The sequence below is a fragment of the Pholcus phalangioides genome, unplaced genomic scaffold, assembly GCF_987345545.1.
Source record: "Pholcus phalangioides strain wild (caught in Gottingen) unplaced genomic scaffold, Ppha-v1.0 ptg000011l_1, whole genome shotgun sequence".
Lineage (NCBI taxonomy): Eukaryota > Metazoa > Arthropoda > Arachnida > Araneae > Pholcidae > Pholcus > Pholcus phalangioides.
Window position 1 is genome coordinate 7,996,103 of NW_028301604.1, and position 23,618 is coordinate 8,019,720.

Sequence of the window (23,618 nt, forward strand, 5' to 3'; positions counted from 1 at the left end):
TGCAGAAGCAAAAGTAACCATTGTTTGATACGAAGGTAAATACAAAGCTCATTCACGCATAGAACGGATTGAATCAAGTAAACCACTTTCTGTTTCCTTGATGAGCTACTTAGAACGCGATCGGCAAAAAAAGCAAACCAGTCGAGTCATGAAAATTGCCATTCACCTCGGATACTTTGCGCCAATTTCTTGAACTACTTTTTTTCTTTTAAAAGAAGTTGGATAGATTAGCAGAGATTCTTGGCAAATAATTGGCGAACCAGGTAAAGTTTCCCCGCCAAAGACAAAAAACAAGAAAAAAAAATATTTACTCACACGACAGGAAAAACGTTCAAAAAGTTTTTAATCGAGCAAGTTTCAGGTTAGCCTCATCTTGAATATGTGGTGGATCTGCAAATTAGTAATAGTGGTAGTGACTTTGTGTGTGGTGGCTTGTTATCCCAATTATGACGGTGAATCCGAAAAAGTGATACTTGTGCTTGTTGATGGAGTGCGATGGGATTATATGAATGATACATCTTTAATTGGATTCCAAAAAATAGCAGAGAATGGTGTACGAGCGGAATATGTGACACCGGTTTTTCCATCAAACTCTTATCCGAACTGGTATACTATTGTAACAGGTAAGATAAAGATATCGGTGAAACATTGATCCACGTTAACGAGTAGTTCCAACAAAAATGCAAAACAAAAGATCAAGAATTTTAATTTGAAAAACTTGGTAAAAATATCATATTTCATGAATACTAGTACTAATTTTTAATTTATATAGAAATGATATTATGATTTAGATCAGTGTTTTCCAAAGTGAGCAATATTGCCCCCTGGTGGGCGATAGAAGCTACGGGTATAACATAAGATCCTATTGGTTCACTTGAGTCGGGGGGCGATGAGAGAAAAAAATTTCTGAAGAAGGGGGCGATGCGGAACTCAAAGTTTGGGAAACTGATTTAGATCATAGTTTCCCAAAATTTTTGTTTCGTCACCCCCTTTAGAAATTGTTTCTCTCCTCGCCCCCCCCCCAAACTCAAACAATCCCATAGGATCCTATGCTATACCTTAGCTTCTCTATCGCCTGGTATATCCTGGACCGTTGCATTGTCCCCTAGGGGACGATATTGCCCACTTCGGGAAACACTGGTTTAGATATAAGAAATATACGAATATGATGTTTTCATACCAATAGCAAAATAATGAATTCTATATATATATATAATGCGTATTTTAATTGTGCACTCACATGCAATTTTCACTATACGACCTTTTTTTTACAGAGATCTACATTTACCCGCCAACTAAAAAACTATATCACTAAATGAAAAACCACTGCAGTTCGTTCTAGATCTCATGCTTAGCTTCATGACAATTAACTGTGTGTGTATCATTGAAATTTATTTAGAATCCGGGAAACAAAATCACGATCAAGTTAATAACATTCTATTGTGGATCATTATTCCCGTACGGAGTCTTGCGATTTTGATACTTCTATTAAAAAAATCTTTCGTTTCTTATAAATCAAGTAATTTGAATTCAGTTTATCTAAGTCTTTACGATGAAAATACAAAATCTGCAAAAAGTTTTCAAACCTGGAAGTTGGCTTTTTGACATACACAAGATTCCGCGATAAATATTGCAGTGAAGCTTTCACGCGTGATTATAATTATGGAGATCAAACTAATATCGATTCTTTTTCAGAAAATATTTATTATTTATAGCCTTGTTTTCTTATTTTATTGAAAAATTGAACAAATTTCCTCCTACAGTCAACGATTTCAATATTTCTGATTAACGTCGACAGAATGTGTGAGTGTTTAATTTTTATCCCGATTAATGTAGTATGTAAGGTTAGGACTCAAATATACAGTAGCGCTAAAAAGTCTTTTGACAAATGCAAAAATGTTTGTAGCGCCAACTCATTTGCATGCACTCCCCTGATCTTGACATATGTAAAGTAGAAGTAAGATATTTATCGAAATCTGTAGCTGAAATTTATTTGTTTAAGGTTTAGTGAGCTTTTATTATATAATTTTTCATTTGGACGAATCGAAAGTGTTTTGAAAAATATAGTTTAATCAAATATGGAGGTAATTAATCCCTTTTTCATATGAATTTATAGTAGGATTATGAAGAACACGTTATGAGGACTCTGACACATAAAAATATTCGGTGGATTTTTTTCGGGAAAGCGTAATCAAGGCTTTAAGTAAGAGGTGAAGCCAAACTTAAGTGGCAAGTAATTTTGGTATTAAAAGACAGGTCATAATTTTTAGACCCATTTTTAATAATCTCGGGAACATGTAAAAACTAATTTTCTTTCAATACGACAAAGAAGATAACAGATAGGATAGGTAGAACAATCAAAATGCAAGCAAAGAGAGATCCTCGAAATGTCCACTAGGCAAAAAACCTGATGAATTTAATTAAAAAAAAAGAATTGAATGTGAGTCTATCAATTGTAAAACGCTGACTGAACATCATGGGCTTGTTTGTTTGGTTGTCTTCCAAGTGAAAAAAAATCGTTATTACTCATTTACAGGAGGGCAAGGGAGGATTACACCAATCTTCCTATTTACAAGAGAAACAATCCACGGTACAAATAGGTAATATGTAATACAGCCATATGAGGTATTACAGGCTCTTGTAGGTAGTTATAAGGTAAGTTTTACTGTAATTATTAAGGTATTTTAGGTTCTTACTGTTAAACACGGAGATGAAAGTGGGGATGCTTCTCCGCTAATGGTGTTGGTACTCTTTACCTTCTGAAAAAAACACATGGGACAGGTTCCGTTATAAAAATGTATTTCATAACCACGTGTTGTTCTTTACGACGTGACACATGCCGCTCTTACCGATATTCCAGCACGACAATGACCGTAAATATAGCTCAAACTTTCTAGACATTACTTGGAAGGCCACAAAATGAGAGTTTTATGGGTGGTGAAGTCAAAGCCATAACTTGAATACTATCAAGCATTTATGGATTGAGTTCGATAGACGAGTCGGAGAAAGAAATTATTTGAATTAGATGGTTTTTATCACTGTGCGGAAAAAGAATGAGAGAAAAAATACACTGACCATAAGGACAAACTCATTGAGTCCATACCAAAACATGGCAATCAAAACTGCTTCCAATAAACTGTTCACTTATTCTACTTTGTTATGGTGCCAAATGCATGACTGATTTGATTATTTAGTAGGTGTTTGCTTTTTTGTTTGTTTGTGTCAAAAGACTTTTGAGCCAACATAAAAGTAAATTAATTTTTTTCTGAATTTAAAAAGTTTAGATACGCAATTTTTTGTTCATAATAGTTTGTAATGCGACTCAGTGTTTATGTTTCATAGGATAGATTTCATTAAAAAATGCAAATACAAATTTTACGGACACAGTTATGGTTGTCAAAATTCTTGAACGCTACAGTAAAGTAAAACAGGATTTAAGCAAATTATGTGTCAAATAAAAAATTAAAAAAAACTTCCTTTGACAGAAAATACAAAATATTATTTTACAATCAGTTTTTGTTTTTCACGCGAAAGCCTACGAATGTTTCGTATTATTTTGGAATGATATCGGATCATTATGAGAAGAAAAAAATAATGCAACAAAAAATTAGGAAATTGAAATCATAATTAGTTATGTAATCCTTTACAATAGATCATCAATCTATAATCTTTACAGGTGAGTGAAGATTTCTTCAAGTTTTTCTTCTTTGGTTGAATGAATTCACGTGCATCTTTACGGTTAGTCTCGCTCGGCTGGGAAAAAAGAGTAATTTTCTCAACGAGTTTTTTTTTACACGACATCTAAAAGCACGTGATTGAGTCGTCTTCTTCGTAGAACAAGTTAATGCTTTGCAATATCCAATCATTTAAGGCCTATCTCATTGCAAGTTGTCGTTTTTGAAATTGTTTCCGGTAATCGTAATTTATCTGAAACGATTGAAACATGCACTGTCCTAAATTCAAGTACACGTGCAGGAACATTTTTCACGGAAGCATAAAAACAAATCAGAAAATCTTCGACAACAACAGGAACAATTTTTCATCATTCTTTTTTTTTATTCTCACTTTTCAATTTCAACCAGTATAAATGTTTAATATTGTTTATATCAGAAAAATATGATGATATTCCCGTTAATATAAAATTTATTTTTCATATTCATTCTTTTATGTTGAAGATTATCAGAATATTAGAAAGGTAATTAATTATTTGTGGAGGTTTTGATTATTTTGACAATCATATCATTTGGATTTGCTCCATATCAATATAAGTTAGTGATATTTATTATTGGCATTTTTTTCTATTCTGTTTCATTCAGCCTACTCGTTACGCAATTTGCCTGTTTTGGCGTTTGTGTATTTGCAACTTTCACAACAAATGCAAATACAAAAACAAAAGCCCCAACAGGCAAAATGCCCGACTAGGTGACTGAAAAAAAAGAAGCTCATAAAAGTATGGATGTTCAATATATCTACAATACAGCAACTCAAAATAAGAGTAATTATTGTGAAACGCGAATAATTATTAGAAAATATAAATTTTACTATGGCGTTTGCTGTTATCCATGCAATTCAAATGCCGAACCTTTGAAGAAGCTCGTCGCGATACTTTATTCGATCTATATGGCATTTCTATTTATCTTGAAGTTTTTATTGCATAGATGTGCGTATCAGGAGTTATGTGATCTTCAGAGGAGGTATTAAAGGCATTCACACACACTACGAAGAGGTTCTTCATTTTACACGATTTTACCAGAAATTTTCACTTTCTACTCTGCTCATCAATATAATACTATTTTCAAATTTGTTCGATGTTGTTTGTATAATAAGTTTTCAGTCTTATCTGCTTGGAGATTCATGTTTTTGAATGTATTCTCTTCATACTTTTTTTCCCCATTCCAATATTCCTTTTTTTTTCGTTATATTCATGCACAATTCTATAAATACCCAGGTACCGTATGTATAAAATTGAGTTTTTGATTTAACCTTTCATGGTCCAGTGTATATTTGAATGTACATGGCGAATACATGTTCAAAAAATCCATTATACAAATTTTTTCTCTCAATTTTTTTGGTATTTTACAAAATATATTTTAGTGTCATTTCGATACAAAAATACGGCTATATAAGTACAATATTTTTTTATCTAGAAAGAGTTGATTTCTTTTTGGTGTAATATTTTGAGAGAGCTGCTGGAATTTTACGTGTTCAACGATTTATAAATCGCATCAAATTGAGGGAATCGGAAATAAATTCTAGGTAACAACCATTCAACTTTGCTGAGCAAGATTTTAGCAGTTTATAGATAACAGCAAAATGAAAGAAAACTGAGTATATTTTACCATTATAACAATTTAAAAAGATTTTTACTTTTCTCATCAAAATTCTTATTTAAATTTGCTTTTATTTATACCTCGTTGTTTTATGATCGTAAATATACCTTAATGGTACAAAATCGAAAAAGAAAAATTACAGTACGTCGAATTTAGGTACTTTATTACATTTTTAATGGTGGTTTGAATAAGATAGATAGCGTTCAGTCATATCAAGATTTCACGGGAAGTACAAATCTCTTTCGGTCTTATTGTCTGATAGTATCAAAATATTGAGCGACACATTTTTTTAGTTGTTTCTATTGACCTCTTGACGTTTTCCTGGTTCCTTGTTGCTCCAAATTCAAAAGCTATGATGACTTGACTTCGGACTTATACACATCGACATGCTCGAACGACTGCGTGGGAAACTAATTGAAAAACCTCGCTCTTAATCCAGCATGTCTTCGTTTTTTACGTTCCGTGAAATGTATATTACACCGTGTTACGCAATAGAGATGTAACAACGTTTGCACGACACGAACAGTGTTACATCATTGCAAGTAATGTTTTTTTTTTCTTCTTCGGATCACGTTTCAATACTGCATTCTTGTCCAGCTATTATCGCCACTCATTTAAAAGATTTGTTTTTTTAAATGCCACATTTAGGTATATAAGTTGGTTAATTAATTCAGAAATAGTAAGTCTTGATTTATTAACTGACCGTTTAGTTTCGGTTTCTTTCAGAAGTTTCTATAAGTAAGAAATATTTCTTCCGTATTGAAGATGATTTTTTTTCTCTGGACGAATTCTTGTTTTCTTCTCCAGTAAATATTAAATACGTTTCATTTATGGCTAATGATAGTATTTCAGCCTCAATTAGAATCCAAGAGTTATTATTCTTGTGTATCAATTTAATTCGAAAGCCAGGTCTTTCCAATAACAGTAATATATAGCGGCAATGAAAAAACTTTTCCATGCTTCTTTTCCTTTATTTGCCTGGAGTTATTATGAAAGTCCTTGAGCATGGGGTTTTCGTTGTACTCGAATTCTATCAACGCCGCGATAAATTGTAAAGGGGTCGACGTGTTTGCATTAAGCTAACTCTAAGCTCTGTAGGTTTATCCGAAAAGGTGAAAGAAAAGGAAACGCTTGTGTTTTCGTCAACGATATGTTGCGGCTAACCCATAAGAGGTCGCCGTCCCACCTATGAGCTATCAAGGAAAGTCTCATGTTCGTATTGCATGCACAAAAATAGCTCAACAACCTTATTCGAAGTGTTTGGCCATTGAAAGTTTTTCTAATTAGATTAGGGAAATCCGTTGAGCTTCCCTCGTCTCCATGTCGTCAACTTCAATCGGTTCACTCTCAACAGTTTTATATTATTCAATCTGTATCAGTGGATAGATTTCTGTCCTAATTTTCATCATTTATTTACATAGAGACTATTCCATAGAGTACACTACCTAGGCATATTGACCACCAAGTATAGGTTATATAAAATTGCCTTTAAAGAACACATACTCTTCGTTTTAGAATTTTTTTTATATATTGCTTGAACCGTATGCATCTTTTGCATGGACGTGTCAAAACAATTTAAATATTTATCAACACATATGTATGTCAACACAAGTTAAATATTAACTAATTAATATTATAATCATAATTATCTGTATACATGAACAAGAATTTTTTCACTTATTTCGGAAATTGACTCTTTTTTCCTCCGAATGAATGAGGAAATTGCTTGTTTTTTTTAATTACAGGATTGGACTTCCATAATTATTATGTCTCTAATATAATGGCATTCAAAATCAAAAGATGGTCTGTAGATTCCTGGAAGTCCTCAGATGATTGCTAAATGTTCCACAGGCTGAATTTTAAATGCTACGAAATTAATTAAGAAACGCGAACATAAGTGTATATTTATGTACGAGTAAAATGATAGTTTTTTGAGTAGGTCTCAAATATCTTTTCTGATTTAAAGACTTTTTATTAGAGTAAGGATCTCTTGTTTACAAAATATTTTGTACTGAAATGTCTTAGTATCGCACCCCATTGCACAATGCAAGGATCCTCGATTCTCTCAGTATATATAATAACGGTATGCTTAGAAAGCGCTAAACTAAAAAAATCGCCTTGCGTTGGATGCCAAGAAGGCCGAGTGGAGGCACCATACTCTTATGCAGGCATCTTCAACCCGTTGTTCGCAAGCACCATGGTGATCCTTAAAGTACCTAGAATGCTCGATGCTCGTGTTCGTTTTCGTGCTCACGAGCACTTGAAGAACGTACGACTTAACACCTTGTGCAAATCACATTCAAAGATTGAAATAATCTTGATTTCATGCATTCGTACGTTAGACTTACCGTAAGGTGGGTGCTCTTCTTTTGATGATGGGTATAGGCAGTGCTCGTGACTGGAAAAAGGTTAAAGACTCTAATGCTCTAATGCTTTGGTTGTTTACAAGCTGTGTCTTCCAAATGCTATTAAATATATTTTCCATTTTTATCTCTTCACTAATTCTTTGAAGCATTTCAATTAGAGAACTGCATGAAAGAAACGATACAGTTTATTAATGTATGACGGTCCTAAATTCCCGTCAACCTATATTTAAAATACCTAAAACACATAAGGTTCACGTGTTTCATTATTCATTTGAAAATAGTGTAATTGCCTTTCTTTCCCCTCTTGCAATAATAATAATAATATACTATTTCATTCGTTTGTTTAAAACATCCTAACTAATAAACTATCACAAATAAGTATTTATATTTTTTTTAGTGTTTGCTTAAAAATGATTTACATTGTTTGTTATTTTATTATGACTGGTTTTATTTTGCTTTCGTTTCTTTTCTTTACCGCTAAGTTTCTTTATTTATACTAACTGATGTCAACTTTACCTGTTTGACATATATTTTTCATACAGCGCTGAATGGCAATGCTCTTCTTTTTCTTTTCCTCTATCTATACTTTCTTTACTTCCTCTTCGGGCCACTTTCCTCTAAAGAAGACTCATTTATACTTTCGCTCTTACATGAATAAGTAGACCATTACGTATGCAACTTTTTTTAAATAAATGCCGCTTGTGTTATTAAGTATTCTTCCAACAACGAACAATTTGTGATATATCAATTTATGATCACTCTCATATGTTTTTAATTTTTTTAGGAGGTTCAATAGACAGTGAAGTCTTTTGATTTTCTCTTTACGAATCCTGATATATTTACAGTATTTTAGTAATTAAAACTTGTAGAGATTTTAATGTTATTAATGGTCGTATAAAAACGGGACTTCTATCTCCTCTGTGATTTCAGCCGTCTATAGATATACAAGATATGTTTTTTACGCTGTCTTCTACTATTAGAATACGCAGTAATTTCCCGGGTATAATGCACACGTGCGAATTTTGCTATACTTTGAGAAAAAATTTCATGCTTTTTCCTGCTGCTGTGCATAATCGGCACGGGTAAATTTCTTTCACCAATAATGAAATCTTCAGGTATGAAAGAGATTGCTGGGAGGATGGGGGTATTTTATAAAATACTGAGATTCTTCACAATCTGTTACCTTAAACAAAATATTTTTAGCAAATCAGTTTTTAAAATATATAATTTTTATTCCAATCTCTCAGAAAAAAGTTGCAAATAATAAGCAGTGGTTTATAGTCGTATATAATTGAGTAGGTGTACCCCGAGATTCAACCGAAGATCGTTGGAAAATCGATGTACAAAAGAAATACACAGCCGAACTTCAGTTAACGAGAAATTCACATAACGATAAAAAATGTTGAACAAATTTTGGCTCGATCAACAAGCGATGTATCGCATTACAAGCAAAAGTTTGCACTTTGTTTACTCAGTTACGCGTGATCACAACAGAACCGATGGTCTTCGCTTTTGCCAACGCAAGTACTGTGGGATTGTGGATAATCTTCTTAACGGAAGAAATCTTCCTAGAGTTTTTGAAAAACCATTTCCACATTGTGTTTTGCCTCAAGATCATCGATAAAACCTGGAATGGATGCCACCAAGAGAACCCTCAATTCTGCTTGAATAAAACTGGGCTGATTGCTTTATTGAACGGGATTTTGAGGATTTATCTCATGAACAATAGCCGCCAGTTGCCAAAGAGATTATGTCCTAGGGAAAGACTATGAGACTGGAAGTGAATGAGAACGACATTCAAGAAATAGTGAAGGAACATAGGCAGAAGTTGACCATAGACGAACTGAGGGATCTCCACAGGAACAGCTTGTGGACGGGATTTCGTCTGAAGATAAGAGAAATGAGGAGGAATTTCTCATTTTTCAAACCAGATTAGGGCGATATATAAAATTCGGGAATACACCTAAAGTTTTGTAGAAAACAACCTTTCAAGTAAAGCTGTAGCAGTGTGCAGCAATGAATCCAACGACAATGTAATTTCCCATTCCATGAAATCCTAAAAAGAAGACAAAAGTAAGTGCCATAGGTTCTTTTTCAAAGTCACACAAAAAGAAAAAGATTGCGGTGAGCCAACAGATAACAGCGAGTAATTATTGATTAAATGCCATTTTTATGTGTATGAATAATCGTGGTACGAATCATCCGAGTTAACATTATTTCCTATGAGGGAGATCGATTCGATACACGAGTGATTCGGATAACGAGCATGTTCACTGAACGAATTATGCTCGTTAACCGAAGTTCCGCTGTAATATCGATTCTTAAATGCAAGATTGTACCGAGGTTTTCGGTGGTATCATTTTGAAATGACTTAAAAAAAAGACACGCTGCACATGAAAAAAATTCAAATCAATTTGAAATTTTGTTTCAGGGATACTTTAATTTTTTTACATAAAGTTTTTCCTCATTTCTCTGTTTATGTTCTCATTTAATGAACACGCCTTTGAATTTGTAATGAATTTCATATGTGAACATGTGACCGCAGTGATTTCACCTGTTATACAGGCGGTCCCGAATTATTCGTCCAGCGAGCTATTACCACTGCACAACCGTTAAATTCAAAAACATTTCCAATCCCAAAATATTTTTAAATAACATGCGTTTACTTAAAATGTCATTGCTTTTAAATATTTATACATAATTAAACAAAAAGAAGAAACAACAATTTTTTATGCAGATTCTGTAAGCTGAAACTTCTAACTAGCGAAATGTAAACCTTGCTCTGAAAAGTCATTTACAAAGAAATTTGATATTCAACTATATATTAGATATATAAAATTAAAAGTACGATGATTCAATAACTTTTTTTTTGACAAGTTCGCATTGGCAGTTAAAACCTCCATGTTCAGGGACTGTACACAAATAAAATGAAATTTACGTATTCGTATTTTTTAAAATTTAGATTATTTTATTACTTAGGTTAATATTTAGATTATTTTATTACTTAGGTTAATATTTAGTTATTTATTTATCATTCAACTGGTTTAGTATTTATTTATCATTCAACTGGTTTAGTATTTATTTATCATTCAACTGGTTTAGTATTTATTTAACTTCATTTTGTTTGTTTATTTTACTTATTTATTTAATTCAATTTATTAATTTTTATTCATTTAATTCAATTTATTAATTTTTATTCATTTAATTCAATTTATTAATTTTTATTCATTTAATTCAATTTATTAATTTTTATTCATTTAATTCAATTTATTAATTTTTATTCATTTAATTCAATTTATTAATTTTTATTCATTTAATTCAATTTATTAATTTTTATTCATTTAATTATTTTATCAAAAATATGAAGCGGTGGTAAGATATTTGGAGATTGAATTTAAAATTTTAAAATGTTTTCACTGTGTTTTCCTTGTAAAGAAATTATTTTGAATTATAAAGCGGTAATTACTAAACGAAATTATTTTATTTTCAAGTCGCATTATAACAATTATATTTTTGATATTTTTGCTTTAATTTGGATTTTCACAATTTTTGAACTCATCTCTGCGATAAATACACAAAATTCCAGTTAAATTTTTTTTTCTTTCTCGATAAATATTAGATTTAAAAATACGAAATTTTTTGTACATGACTTTTCAAAACCAAACTTAATCTCTTGGATTGAGAGTTTTAATACGCAGGGTCTGTATAAAAAGTCAACTTTTTATTTTTTACGTATACAGGGTGATTCAGAAAAGATGGGAAAAACTTTAAAAGGTGATAGTACACTCTAATACAAACAATTTTCATCAAGAAATGCACGGTGTAACATGAAACGCAAACGTGCTAGCGCGTTTCGAAACGGCCGCTCCGCAAACGGTAAAACGGCATTCCTGTTGCAATTTATCGGGAAAAAAAGAACACTATGCATGCAAATGTAAACTGGGGAAGAAGAAGAAACCATAATCTGCTCTAAATCTGCATCACAGTGAATAAAAGGCGCGGATCCCAGCCCTGTGAAGTTATTCCAGCGTGCAACCACGCGTTCTAACATTTGTAACGTACGGGATAATTAGTAATACTTTAGTATGGAATTAGTAATACTTTAGTATGGAATTAGTAATACTTTAGTATGGAATTAGAAATACTTTAGTATGGAATTAGTAATACTTTAGTATGGAATTAGTAATACTTTAGTATGGAATTAGTAATACTTTAGTATGGAATTAGTAATACTTTAGTATGGAATTAGTAATACTCAAAAAGCAGACATGCATTTCATTTACGGAGCTGCAAACAGAAGTACTACAGAGGCAGCACGAATGTACGGTGAGAGTTTTCCCCCACAGGTGGTTGCCCAATCCGAAAACATTCGCGCACTTGCATCTGCAGCTGCTTGAAAACAGCTGTCCAACTTCACAGGGCTGACGTCCGCACCTTTTACTCACTGTGCATACGGTTTCTTCTTCTCCTTCCCCAGGTTACATTTGCATGCATGGTGTTCTTTTTCTCCCGATAAATTTCAACAGGAATGCCGTTTTAACGTTTGCGGAGCGGCCGTTTCGAAATGCGCTAGCATATTTGCATTTCATTTTAGAACATGCATTTTTTGATGAAAATTGTTTGTTATTGTGTGTACTACCACCTCTTAAAGTTTTTCCCATCTTCTCTGAATCACCCTGTATAGTCCTCCACAAAATTGATGACATTACAAACAACCACAAGTCGTTTCAAAAGATTTTGTAATAGAAAATTTATTTATGATGTCAACGGTCCTGCAGAGACAGTCCACTGGACAAAAAATTTGGGACAGGCTGTATATTGTCGAGCTACATATGGTTCACCTGAAATATCTGTTCTTGTCATTTTAGGGCTATATCCAGAAAGTCATGGAATCATACAGAACTACATGTATGATTCAAAGAAGGATGATCTATTCTTGATGGCTCTACATTCCAACGCGTCTCATGCCCACTGGTGGAATGATGCTGAACCCATATGGGTCACGGCTGAAAAGAGGGATTTGAAGACTGCAGTTTATTGGTGGGATGGTTGCCAAGTTTTGATTCAAGATAAAAGACCAACCAAATGTGAAGAATATGCCAACTATTGGGTTTGGGGCAAAGTCAATCGAGACACCAGTACTGCATTGACAGAAATATTAGATAAATTTCAGAATGATAATTTTCATTTAGGATTAGTCTATTACGAAGCTGTAGATGCTAATGGCAAGTAAAATTGAATCGAATTTATGCCTTTTTATATTTTATATGTATCTGATTTCAAGTTTAGTTCATGTATTAATGGATATTCTTATATTTTAAGTGAGATTGAACGAAATGGATGAGGTCAGTCGAACTTCCCGCAAAACCTGTCAGTCAGATCCAAGGGTAACTTTGAGCACCGTCGACTAAGCACCGGACAAGTTTCCTAGTTTGGGAGTTGGGGAACGGTGGTAGAACGGATGAGATTCGTCTATCACGTCATACTTTACAATGCCCTGGTTCCATCTCCAGGGAAATTTTAGTTCTAAAATCTTAGTCATGCGAGATCATGCCATGCTTATCTCATGAATAGATCTAAGATTCTTCCACGATGGAAAAAAATACAAAGCTGCGTGCACTTGGGACAAGAAATAACCATGGATAACAACATCGCCAATGAAAAAAACAGAACTTTCGGCAAAAACTGTGCGATTCTGAAGTGTAACATGCCATTATGCCTTAACCAGATGTATGTTATACAAACAGACAGCACAGGGAAACATGGAAACATGTATGCTAGGCATTACAAGGGATTTGAATAAGAAGCTAAACAAATGTATGTGATGTCATAAAGAGAATTAAAAATTTGAAATGGAAATGGGTTGAACACATTGCAAAAAAGAAGACAGGACATCAGAGATGGACCACAAATATCCTAAGTTGGTATCCCCGTAATGTTAAACATTCAGGACGGTGTCCCCAAACAATATGAAGCGGAGAGATCCGAAAGATGTCTGGAGTAAACTAGATGACAAAAGCATGAGACAGAGAAAAATGGAAAACTTAGACCTTAATACATCAGCAGTTTGACAATGGTTGATGGTGATGATGATGATCATGTCCGCGATGAAAGGATTAATGTTTTGATGCCGAAAAGTTTAATTCCTCAACTTTCAGCAGGAGCTTTTTTTCTAATTATAATTTTTTACCGGATCACTACCCGTGTCTCAAAACAAAAAAAATTAAACCTTTGAATCTCTCCTGTTTTTACTTTGATTTACCGTTGTCAACGGCTATAATTGAGAATTTAAAATAGAAGGCAGTTCTAGGAAAATACTTGCGATTAAAATACTTGCGATTGTTCTGTTTTTGCAGGTCATTTCAGAGGACCAGATTCTAAAGACAGAAAACAAGCATTAAGGGACATTGATGGAATTTTAAGCAATCTACAAGATGAGATTGTTAAAAAGGGAATGCAAAATCAGGTGATGTCAATGTTTTCCAATGGGTGTGAAAGAAATGGAAATTTTCAATAACTTGATAAATTTTATTTTTATTCAATTGTAACTTTTTTTAATTTAACAAGAATATACTGTGTGACTTGATATCAAGCTAAGAGATATCCTTTTATAAATTGAACAGCCAAAAAAACTGGTACAGGCATGCGTATGCAAATAAAGAGACATGGAACCAATCAGAGTACGGCGCTGCGGTCGGCAACGCCTATATAACATAACAAGTGTCTGGCGTAGTTGTTAGATTGGTTACTGCTGCTACAATGGCAGGTTATCGAGTTTGAACGTGGTGTTATAGTCGGCGCACGAGAGATGGGACATAGCATCTCCGAGGTAGCGATGAAATTTGGATTTTCACGTACGACCATTTCACGAGTGTACCGTGAATATCGGGAATCCAGTAAAAAAATTAAATCTACGACATCGCTGCGGCCGGAAAAAGATCATGCCAGTACGGGACCAACGACGACTGACGAGAATCATTAAACGTGACAGACGTGCAACCCTTCCGCAAATTGCTGCAGATTTCAATGCTGGGCCATCAACAAGTGTCAGCGTGCGAACCATTCAACAAAACATCATCGATATGGGCTTTCGGAGCCGAAGGCCCACTCTTGTACCCTTGATGACTGCACGACACAAAGCTTTACGCCTCGACTGGGCCCGACAACACCGACATTGGACTGTTGAGGATTTTATTCCTTTTATACGTTTTTTCACTCGGATATTATGGATTTAAATTAGGGCTGGTCGATTAATCGATTAGTCGGGTTGGTTAATCGAGCAATTGTTGATAGCAGTTAAAAATTTTAGTTGATTTAATCAACTCGATCAATCCAATTAAAGTTCGATTGATATTTGCACAAAAAGTTCGCAATTTAACTTGATTTATTTAACTAAACCGATTAGATGCCTTAAATTGTGTACCCATATACAAGTATAACATTTTTGATAAGGAACAATATTTAAAAGTATTTGAATCAATATTTTTTTTTTATTATGATCAAATTGTTCGGCATGGGTAAATTCAAATTGAGTTTGATGGAAGTTTCAGAGTGCAATACCAAAATTTGTCTCCGCTGTATGAACAGTAGTGTTTCGTATTCTTGGACGCATCAGCTCCTCTCCTCACGAGTATCATTTGGGAGGAGTTTCTGGGAAAACAAGCATATCAGTATAATCAAAAGTAGTTTCGAAATCAGTGAGTAACCCAATATAACCGATTAAAAAAAAAAACCCGATCAAGTTCCTAGTGAAGAAATTCCAGGTTTTCAAAAAATATGTTGAGCATATATTAAATCGTATCACAAGCGGGTAGCCTTGATTTTCTAATATATTCTTATGTTTGTTTGCACCAGGCGAATAAGTATGCGAAATGAATAAAATTGGCGCGACAACTTGTGTTTCAATAGGTTTGCGTTTGAATGTAGGCTGAGGCATGAATGTTTTTGTAACGTATCCCTTAACCCTTTCTCTGGACAGATCGTACAAATCTCTTGGAAAAATTCCAGAAATGTTCACTTAGCATGGTTATAATCTTATTGTTTGTTATCTAGGTGAATTTAATCGTTGTTTCTGATCATGGAATGACTTCAATAAATCCATCTGATGAGTCAAAACATATCGACATTGAAAAAATCATCGGTTTGAAAGATATAAAGCTGATGCTGGACAGAGGCGCTATGTCTATGATATTACCAGTAGCAGGCAAAGAAGAAAAGGTTTGCAAATTTCTTCCCAGAGCAAATAATTGAATTTATTTTCTATAGAATTTAAAGAAATTAAAAAATATATAAATTTAAAAAAAATCATGCCAGTTTTGATTAAATTAAACAAAGTTTTCTGATGGGAAAAGTTTTATCGCATTATTCATCACTATTAGAGATGGTTAAGAAAAATCCACATGCAACTGAAATTTATACTAATAAGGAATTACCATAGATAAATTGCCCTAAAAATTCACCAATATAATTTGATTTTTTTAAATCTATATAATTTTGGAAGTATAGATAATTATCAAATGAAACTTTACACATTAGCCTCATCATCCAAATTTGGGTTTTTATTTCTGGAAAAAATATTCACTCATTTAAAAAAAATGCATGTTCAAAAAAAAATTTTAATCATTTTTCACATGATCTGGGAAATTGTTTGAAAACGTGAATATTTTTCTATGTAGTGAATGAATATAGAATCAACTGGTTTATGATGCATCGAATTATTCAATCATTATTTTTGTTTTGAAATACTTCTTTTTTTTTATTTACAAGGTTTTCGAAAATTTAAAAAAGGCTGAAATCAAAGGCCTTACAATTTACAGAAAAAGGGATATTCCAGATCACTATCATTTTAAAAGACATAAGCTAGTACAGCCTATTTTACTAGTGGCTGATGAAGGGTACATCATCAAAGCAGTAAGTATATATTTGCAACATACTTTTTTAGCGTAACGAATATCTATGAGTACTAAATTGAAAATTTAGATTGATACTTGTATACAAAGGTTTTTAACAGCTGGCTGTGTGATGAGAAGATATATTTTGGAAAGAGAGAAAATTCAATTGCCGCTGCGGGGAATCGAACCCCCGACTTTTCACTTTCTGGGTTAACGCACTAGACTGCAGAGGCAACGAATGGCGCAACGGATTCCCCGCAGGGCAGTTGAATTTTCTCTCTTCCAAAATATATCCGTATCAGCCAGCTGTTAAAAACCTTCGCATAGCGGAAAAAATGACATCCTCGGATAATACTTATATGTGGATTTTTTAAATTTTTATAAAGCATAGTTTTTTTTACTGTGGATTCATGCAAAATGTTACATGCATAAGTTACAGAGAGTCGCAAAAATGGAATCCAAATGAAAACGATTTCAATGTGCTACAATATAGTGTCAGTCTCGTCTTCGCCGTCGTTGGGAACGGACGTGCTATTATCACGCTCCGCTCACCGACGAATAGAAGAAGTTTTATCCGAAACCGTTGCCGGGTGATTACCGAAGGATTATCCGTCACGCCAGTGCGCCATTTTGTGTCTTTCTTTGTGTTTTTCTTCGTTCTCGTGAGTTTTACTTAGCGTGTTGTTTATTTTTGGGTCATATTCTGCGGTGATTTTCTTTTTTTCAGCGCACGTTGGATTGTAAGATAAGTGGTTGTTTTTTTTATTATTATATTGCTCTCATTTTTTGTTAATTTTCGTTGTGTATTTTCGATCGACTTAAATTTATTTTTCTCGTTCGCATTTCATTTTCGTTGTTTTTTCGCCAGGTTCGCTCGCTTCTTTGATATAAGTTCGTAGGTTTTTGGACGTTAGTGTTAGCAAACAGTGTATACTTTTTCCCGGGTACTCTCAATAATTTTGTTTTCCTTCCATTTGGGCCTATTGTTGTAGTGTTAGTGTTTTGAGATAGTTAGCTAATTCTAATAAGTATAAATTGTACTTCGTAGCTTAATACTTTTTTTTAGAGGGTGGTGTTGTATTCTTTATATACATATTTATTTTATTCTTCGTGATTTAGTGCTGAGCATTCTACTTTACGTAATTTTTTCGTATAATCTCTTACGTATATTTTGCATAGTAATGTATTTTACATTATTTTAATTTCCAGTTAACGTTTCTCATTTTCCTATTTTTAAGTATTATTATTATTATCTAGCTTTAGCAATAGTGTTAGTATGCCTCGACCTCGACTAGTGTTGTGTAGAGCTTGCGACGGGAGGTTTCCCTGGTCTAGGGGTATAGTAGCTGATAGTTTCAATTGTAAAGGGTGCTTGTATAGGAAGAGGCTGGAACTCGAGGTCGAAGCTTTACGGGAAAAGGTTAGGGTGCTAGAGGGCCCGGTTATAACGGAGCCTCTGGTCGTCGAGCCACCTGTTGATGAAGAAGCAATCTCCACGAACAACGACATTTTAGAGGGCGAATGGGTGGTCGTGGATGAGGTAGAGGGGGATAGTGATAGGGGTTTAATCATCGGCGATTCTATGGTTAGGGAACTTGGGAACAGAGTGTGTAGGGATTTTCGGGGTTTCGAGCGCTGTTGTCTTCCTGGGGGGAAGATTGGCAACGTTCGAGCCGTTTTTCATCGCCGAAAGCTGCCCTTGAGGGTGATTCTGTGGGTGGGAACAAATCAGGTAGGAGCGAATATTAGTGAGTCTCTGTCAGAATACCGGGATTTACTATTATCCGCTAGGGAGGGGGGTTCAGATGTGGCAGTGATTCCAGTGCTGCCAAGGGGTAGTAGGAGATATAGGAGTAGGATCCACCAATTTAATATAGGCCTGAAGGACATTTGCTCCTCACTTGGGGTCACGTTCTTGGAGCTTCCCGCATTTACCGATAGGTGGCTTCGTTCGGATGGGATCCATCTAAATAAGAGAGGGGTCTGGGAGGTTTACGATAGTCTTAGGTCAGGTTTTTTACTCCCAGACCACGTAGTCGGGAATGCGGGTTAGTTAATGATAATCACAACAGTACTGACTTGAAATTACCCACCTCTGACTTGGATGGCTTCTCGATTGACAACAAACCACCGGGCAAATTAAAATGTGTGTTAATAAATGCCAGGAGCTTGGGTAATAAGAAAGATTTTTTAGAAACTATGATAGTTGTGGAGGGCTTGGATCTTATAGCCATTACAGAATCTTGGGCAAACGATGGGGATGAATCTTTCTTACACATCTCAGAATACGATACTTTTTTGAGAAATAGATCTGATAGGAAAGGGGGTGGAGTGTTGATATACGTGAAATCCTGTTTGAAGGCTAGAGAGTGTAACGTGCAGAGAAGTGATATTGAAACCATATGGGTTGAACTTGAGAGCAAAAGACGTCATAAACTTATTGTTGGGGTTTGTTACAATCCACCGAATAGGGATCAAAGCTACATTGCCAAAATGCATGATGAAATTTCCTACATGTGTAAGCGACAGAGGGTTCTCATACTAGGGGATTTCAATTACCCGGGTATTGATTGGGAGAACCTTTCATCTGGAAATCAGTATGAAAGAGACTTTCTTAAGTTGGTGCTCGATAATTTTTTGTATCAGCATGTATCAGAAGCCACAAGGGGTACTGCTATTTTGGATTTAGTTCTTACTAGTTCTGAGGATCTAGTTGAACATGTTTCGGTGGGGGAAGAGTTTTCTTCCAGTGATCATCGTATCGTCAGATTTCACTGTAACTTTTCCTCGGGTAACTTTTCCTCGGGTAAGGTTGATAACAAAAGACTGGTTCCTTGTTTTCGGAGAACTAACTTTGATGTTTTGAGAGGAAGGTTAGCGGAAGTTTTCAAAGACCGGTTGGAATCAGTAGGGGTGGTAAGTCAATGGGAAGAATTTAGTACGAAGCTGTCCTCTGTTTTGCACGACGTCATACCCTTTGTTCGAAAAAAGCGTGTTTGTACATCACACCCTCTATGGTTCACGGATAGCGTGCGGAACCTTTATCTTGAAAAGAAAAGAGCATTCAGAGAGTATAAAAGTGGACGTGGTGACCTATCATTGTTTACTGATAAAAGAAGACTGTTGAAGAAAGCGATAAGGGATAGTAAAAAGGAAGTTGAATCTAGGTTGGCAGATAACATTGGCTCTGACCCAAAATCATTTTTTCGATACGTCAATAATGGATGTAAGGGGACAGTTGGTCCCCTCTCGATAGGAGGCTCTAAGGTAGAGAGCAATGTAGGCATGTGTAGTGCTTTCAATGACTTTTTCGCGTCGGTTTTTAATGGAGATAATGATATTCGATATACGGGTGTTGCATGGGGTAATAAAACCCTCAACGATATTCAAGTAGAAGACGTGGAGGTCCTAAATCTTCTAAGAAATGTATGTGCAAGCAAAGCACCAGGACCAGATGATATCTATCCCAGGGTTCTCAGGGAAGGTGCTAATGAATTGTTGGGGCCAGTCGCACAGATATACAGGAGTAGTGTTGCTGAGGGTATCGTCCCGAGAGATTGGAAACTGGCTAACGTTGTTCCGATATTTAAGAAGGGTAGTAGAGAAGTGGTGTCTAATTATCGTCCAGTGAGTTTGACGAGCTCCCTCTCGAAAATTTTGGAAATTATCATCAAAAGGCAGTTTGTGAAGTGGATAGACGAGAATAATGTATTGTCGGATAATCAGCATGGGTTCAGGAAGGGGAAGTCATGTGTAACTAACCTCCTTTGCTTCTATGATTACGTGACTAAGGCTTTGGGTAAGAGCAAAAATGTCGACGTTGTTTACCTTGATTTCCAGAAGGCATTCGATCGGGTACAACATGGCAAACTCTTGAAGCGTTTACACGAGATTGGAATAGGGGGCAACTTGCTGAATTGGATAGAATCGTGGTTAAGAGATAGGTCGCAACGAGTTATGGTGAACGGGGAATTCTCTGGTTGGACAGACGTCACAAGTGGAGTTCCTCAGGGAAGTGTCCTTGGCCCCATACTTTTTTCACTTTTTATCGACAAACTCGATCAGGGTATCGATGGAATTACTAGCAAATTCGCAGATGATGTGAAGCTAATGGGGGTAATCGGAAATGAAAGCGATAGGGAGTTGCTCCAGACCAACTTAAACAAGATTGCAGCATGGGCAAATGAATGGAGCATGACGTTTAGCGTAGATAAGTGCATGGTCGCTCATTTTGGTTCGAACAACCCACGGTTCTCTTACGAGTTGAATGGTGTCACTATCCCGGATGCAACTAGAGTCACCGATTTGGGAATTCTCATTAACGAGCGACTTAAGTTTTCTGAACATTGTTCAGCGGTTGTCAAAAAAGCGAATAGAATGCTTGGTCTCATTTTCAAAAAGGTCTCTTCGCGTTCTCCTAAAGTCATTCTTCCGCTTTTTCGAGGCTTAGTTCGTCCTGGACTGGAGTATGCGGTAAGGTTTTGGAGACCATACCTACAGAGGGACATAGACTTGATTGAAGGGGTGCAGAGAAGAGCTACGCGTGTCCTTATTGGCACACAGGGCTTGAGTTATGAAGAGAGACTTCATTTTTTGAATATGTTTACATTGGATGAACGCAGGTGTCGAGGAGATATGATCGAAGTGTTCAAAATTTTCAATGGGATGGATAGGATGGACCATGAACTTTTAGTACACCGCCAATCAACCGCTTTTACAAGGGGACACCAGTATCGATTGGTGAGGGACAATGCAAGGTTATGGTGTCGCAGGGAATTTTTCTCTAATAGGGTTGTTAATAAATGGAATAGCTTACCCCCGGAGGTAGTAAATTGTAACACAATTGACACGTTTAAAAAGAAATACGATAAACATGTTGGGGTAAATCGAGAAGCTATCCATTCTTAGAATAAGACAACCATAAGTATTCTTTATGGGCATTGTATAATATTTTATCATGTGTATATATTGTTTATAATTTGTGTTAATTGCATTTTTAATGGGGTTGCTGTATTTTTGAAACATATGACATCCATATTTTTATGGGCATCTTTTTATCAGCCACCTCGTTGGGCATTTTGCCTGTTGTGGCGTTGTATTTGTATTTGTATATTTGTATAATATTTTACTTAATGCAATAGTTCATTTCTGTCAACTGGTTTTTGATTTTTCTGTATTGCTTTATGCTTATTAGCTTTCTGATCCAAAAAAGATGAAACCTTTTGCGGAGAGAATTTTCAAAGGCTACCATGGTTATGATCCTTACACAGTTAAGAACATGCGAACGATTTTCTATGCACGTGGTCCTTGTAAGTAAAATAGTTATTTTTTCTTCAACCTTTTACAGTGACAGCATAGACATTAATTTATTTAGATGAGAATTAATTTTAAATGCCTCAAAGCTTTGCATTCTATTAACTGCCATAGTAACAACAAAAAAATTTCATCACTGAAATTTGCATTTTTTATGTGATTGAAAGATTTCTAAAAATGTATTCTTATTATAGCATTCAAGAAAGGTTACATCTCCCCTCCTCTTGAAATGGTTGATCATTATGGAGTCGTATGTCGAGCAATGGGAATGGAACCGTTGCCAAATAACGGCTCTTGGCCTCGTATGCGGAGTATGTTGATCGGAAATGCTCTGCGTTCAGAAATTCATGTCGGACAGGGAAAAAAATCAAGAGCTCCATCGCATAATAAAAACAAAAATTCAATCCATAAAAAAGTTAAGACTACTTTCAGAGGGAAAAGGAAGAACTCGGCAAAATCAGTGCTAGTCACGACTATATATTTCGACATCACGATTTTGATTTCACTTCTCATAATCTACACGCTCCCTGTTTATTTGAATCGAACTTATTTCCAATGAGCTTCTCTAAACTGATGTCAAAATTTAAAACATTGATGGGTTGCGAGTGTAGATGTGTTCATGGTGGGTCTGTACAAAATCTCATTAAACCTCGAAGCAAAACCACCAACGATTCTGAAGCCGGGCATACGCAGATGGTCGCTCTGATTTGGATTCAACTTTGGAGTTAACGCTGATAACCATCCCATTTCACGTGAGTAGACCTCTCTTCAGAAGAGTAGCAAAACAAAGAAATAAAATTTAAGGAAATTAAATTGTTTTTCATATATATATTGAATAAAATTATCATAGTTTTCAAACCTCATTTCTATTTCTAACGTTATTGGTGGATTGTAATGGTTCTGGTAGATATATGTAATTTAAATAACACCATCAAGCATTTTGCTGCACCACCATTGATAAAGTTTCACTGGATTTGATCGAGTCGAGATTTGTGAATTCGAGAACAACTAAGTTTTTGGTGTTCTTTGTTTTTCTCATAAAATGTTGCTTATCGTTTGAGTTTGCATCCGCAAGAAGCATTAGTACCAGCATACCACATTGGAATGAGTCAAACAAACTTTTGCATATCATATATATTTTTCTTACGCGAGTGAAGTGTGCACTCAAGAAGACAAAGGGAATAATTGAGACATGCAGTATTTAAACTATCAACAAGTGCCAATGTGTGTTTTATATGTGTATAATCAGAACTTCATGGAAAGTTTGGCATCTCTATGAATTTGAACTGTTTAATTTTATTAATCAAGTTTGAATCTTTCACAAATCGGAAAAGTTCACGAAGAATAATTTATTCTCAAAAGATTATTAATAATTTAGTCGAATGTATTATTATATTAACTCTCATTACATCTCTGTGTAGCACATATTAATATACGTTGAGTTTCTTTTCTGGATATTTATATTTTAAACTACGATTTCGTTTTCTATGTATGTCAATGCAAGAAAAACCTATGCCAACTGAAATGCAATAATTTTATTAAAAAAATTGAATTCTCATCGTTCTCACGAAATAAAATAGCGACATTTCAATTGTTTTTTTTTCATTTTGGTATCGTATTATATTTCCCCCTTACGCTGTTTGTGTATGGGTTCTATAAACTGTAAAGCTAGATGTGACAAAATGTTCACCATATATTTTTGATACTTACTGCTCATT

The 23,618-nt window shown here is 34.8% G+C and overlaps 1 protein-coding gene across 1 annotated transcript; it reads left to right on the plus strand.

The window, feature by feature from the left end:
- Positions 1 to 328: 328 nt before the first annotated feature.
- On the plus strand, positions 329 to 23,489 carry LOC149080006 (glycerophosphocholine cholinephosphodiesterase ENPP6-like). The gene is made up of 7 exons (XM_089238929.1): positions 329 to 623; positions 12,565 to 12,921; positions 14,053 to 14,162; positions 15,749 to 15,913; positions 16,463 to 16,606; positions 21,782 to 21,896; positions 22,095 to 23,489. Exons 1-7 carry the CDS (start codon positions 380 to 382, stop codon positions 22,457 to 22,459), a joined length of 1,500 nt encoding a protein of 499 aa, XP_089095055.1. The 5' UTR covers positions 329 to 379; the 3' UTR covers positions 22,460 to 23,489.
- Positions 23,490 to 23,618: the final 129 nt, after the last annotated feature.

Bases quoted from the DNA above. Each gene is read 5' to 3' on its own strand.
- LOC149080006 (XM_089238929.1), top strand. From the start codon at position 380: ATGTGGTGGATCTGCAAATTAGTAATAGTGGTAGTGACTTTGTGTGTG. The intron at 12,922-14,052 runs GCAAGTAAAATT...CTGTTTTTGCAG, and splicing joins CGAAGCTGTAGATGCTAATG to GTCATTTCAGAGGACCAGAT. The intron at 14,163-15,748 runs GTGATGTCAATG...TTTGTTATCTAG, and splicing joins AAAAGGGAATGCAAAATCAG to GTGAATTTAATCGTTGTTTC.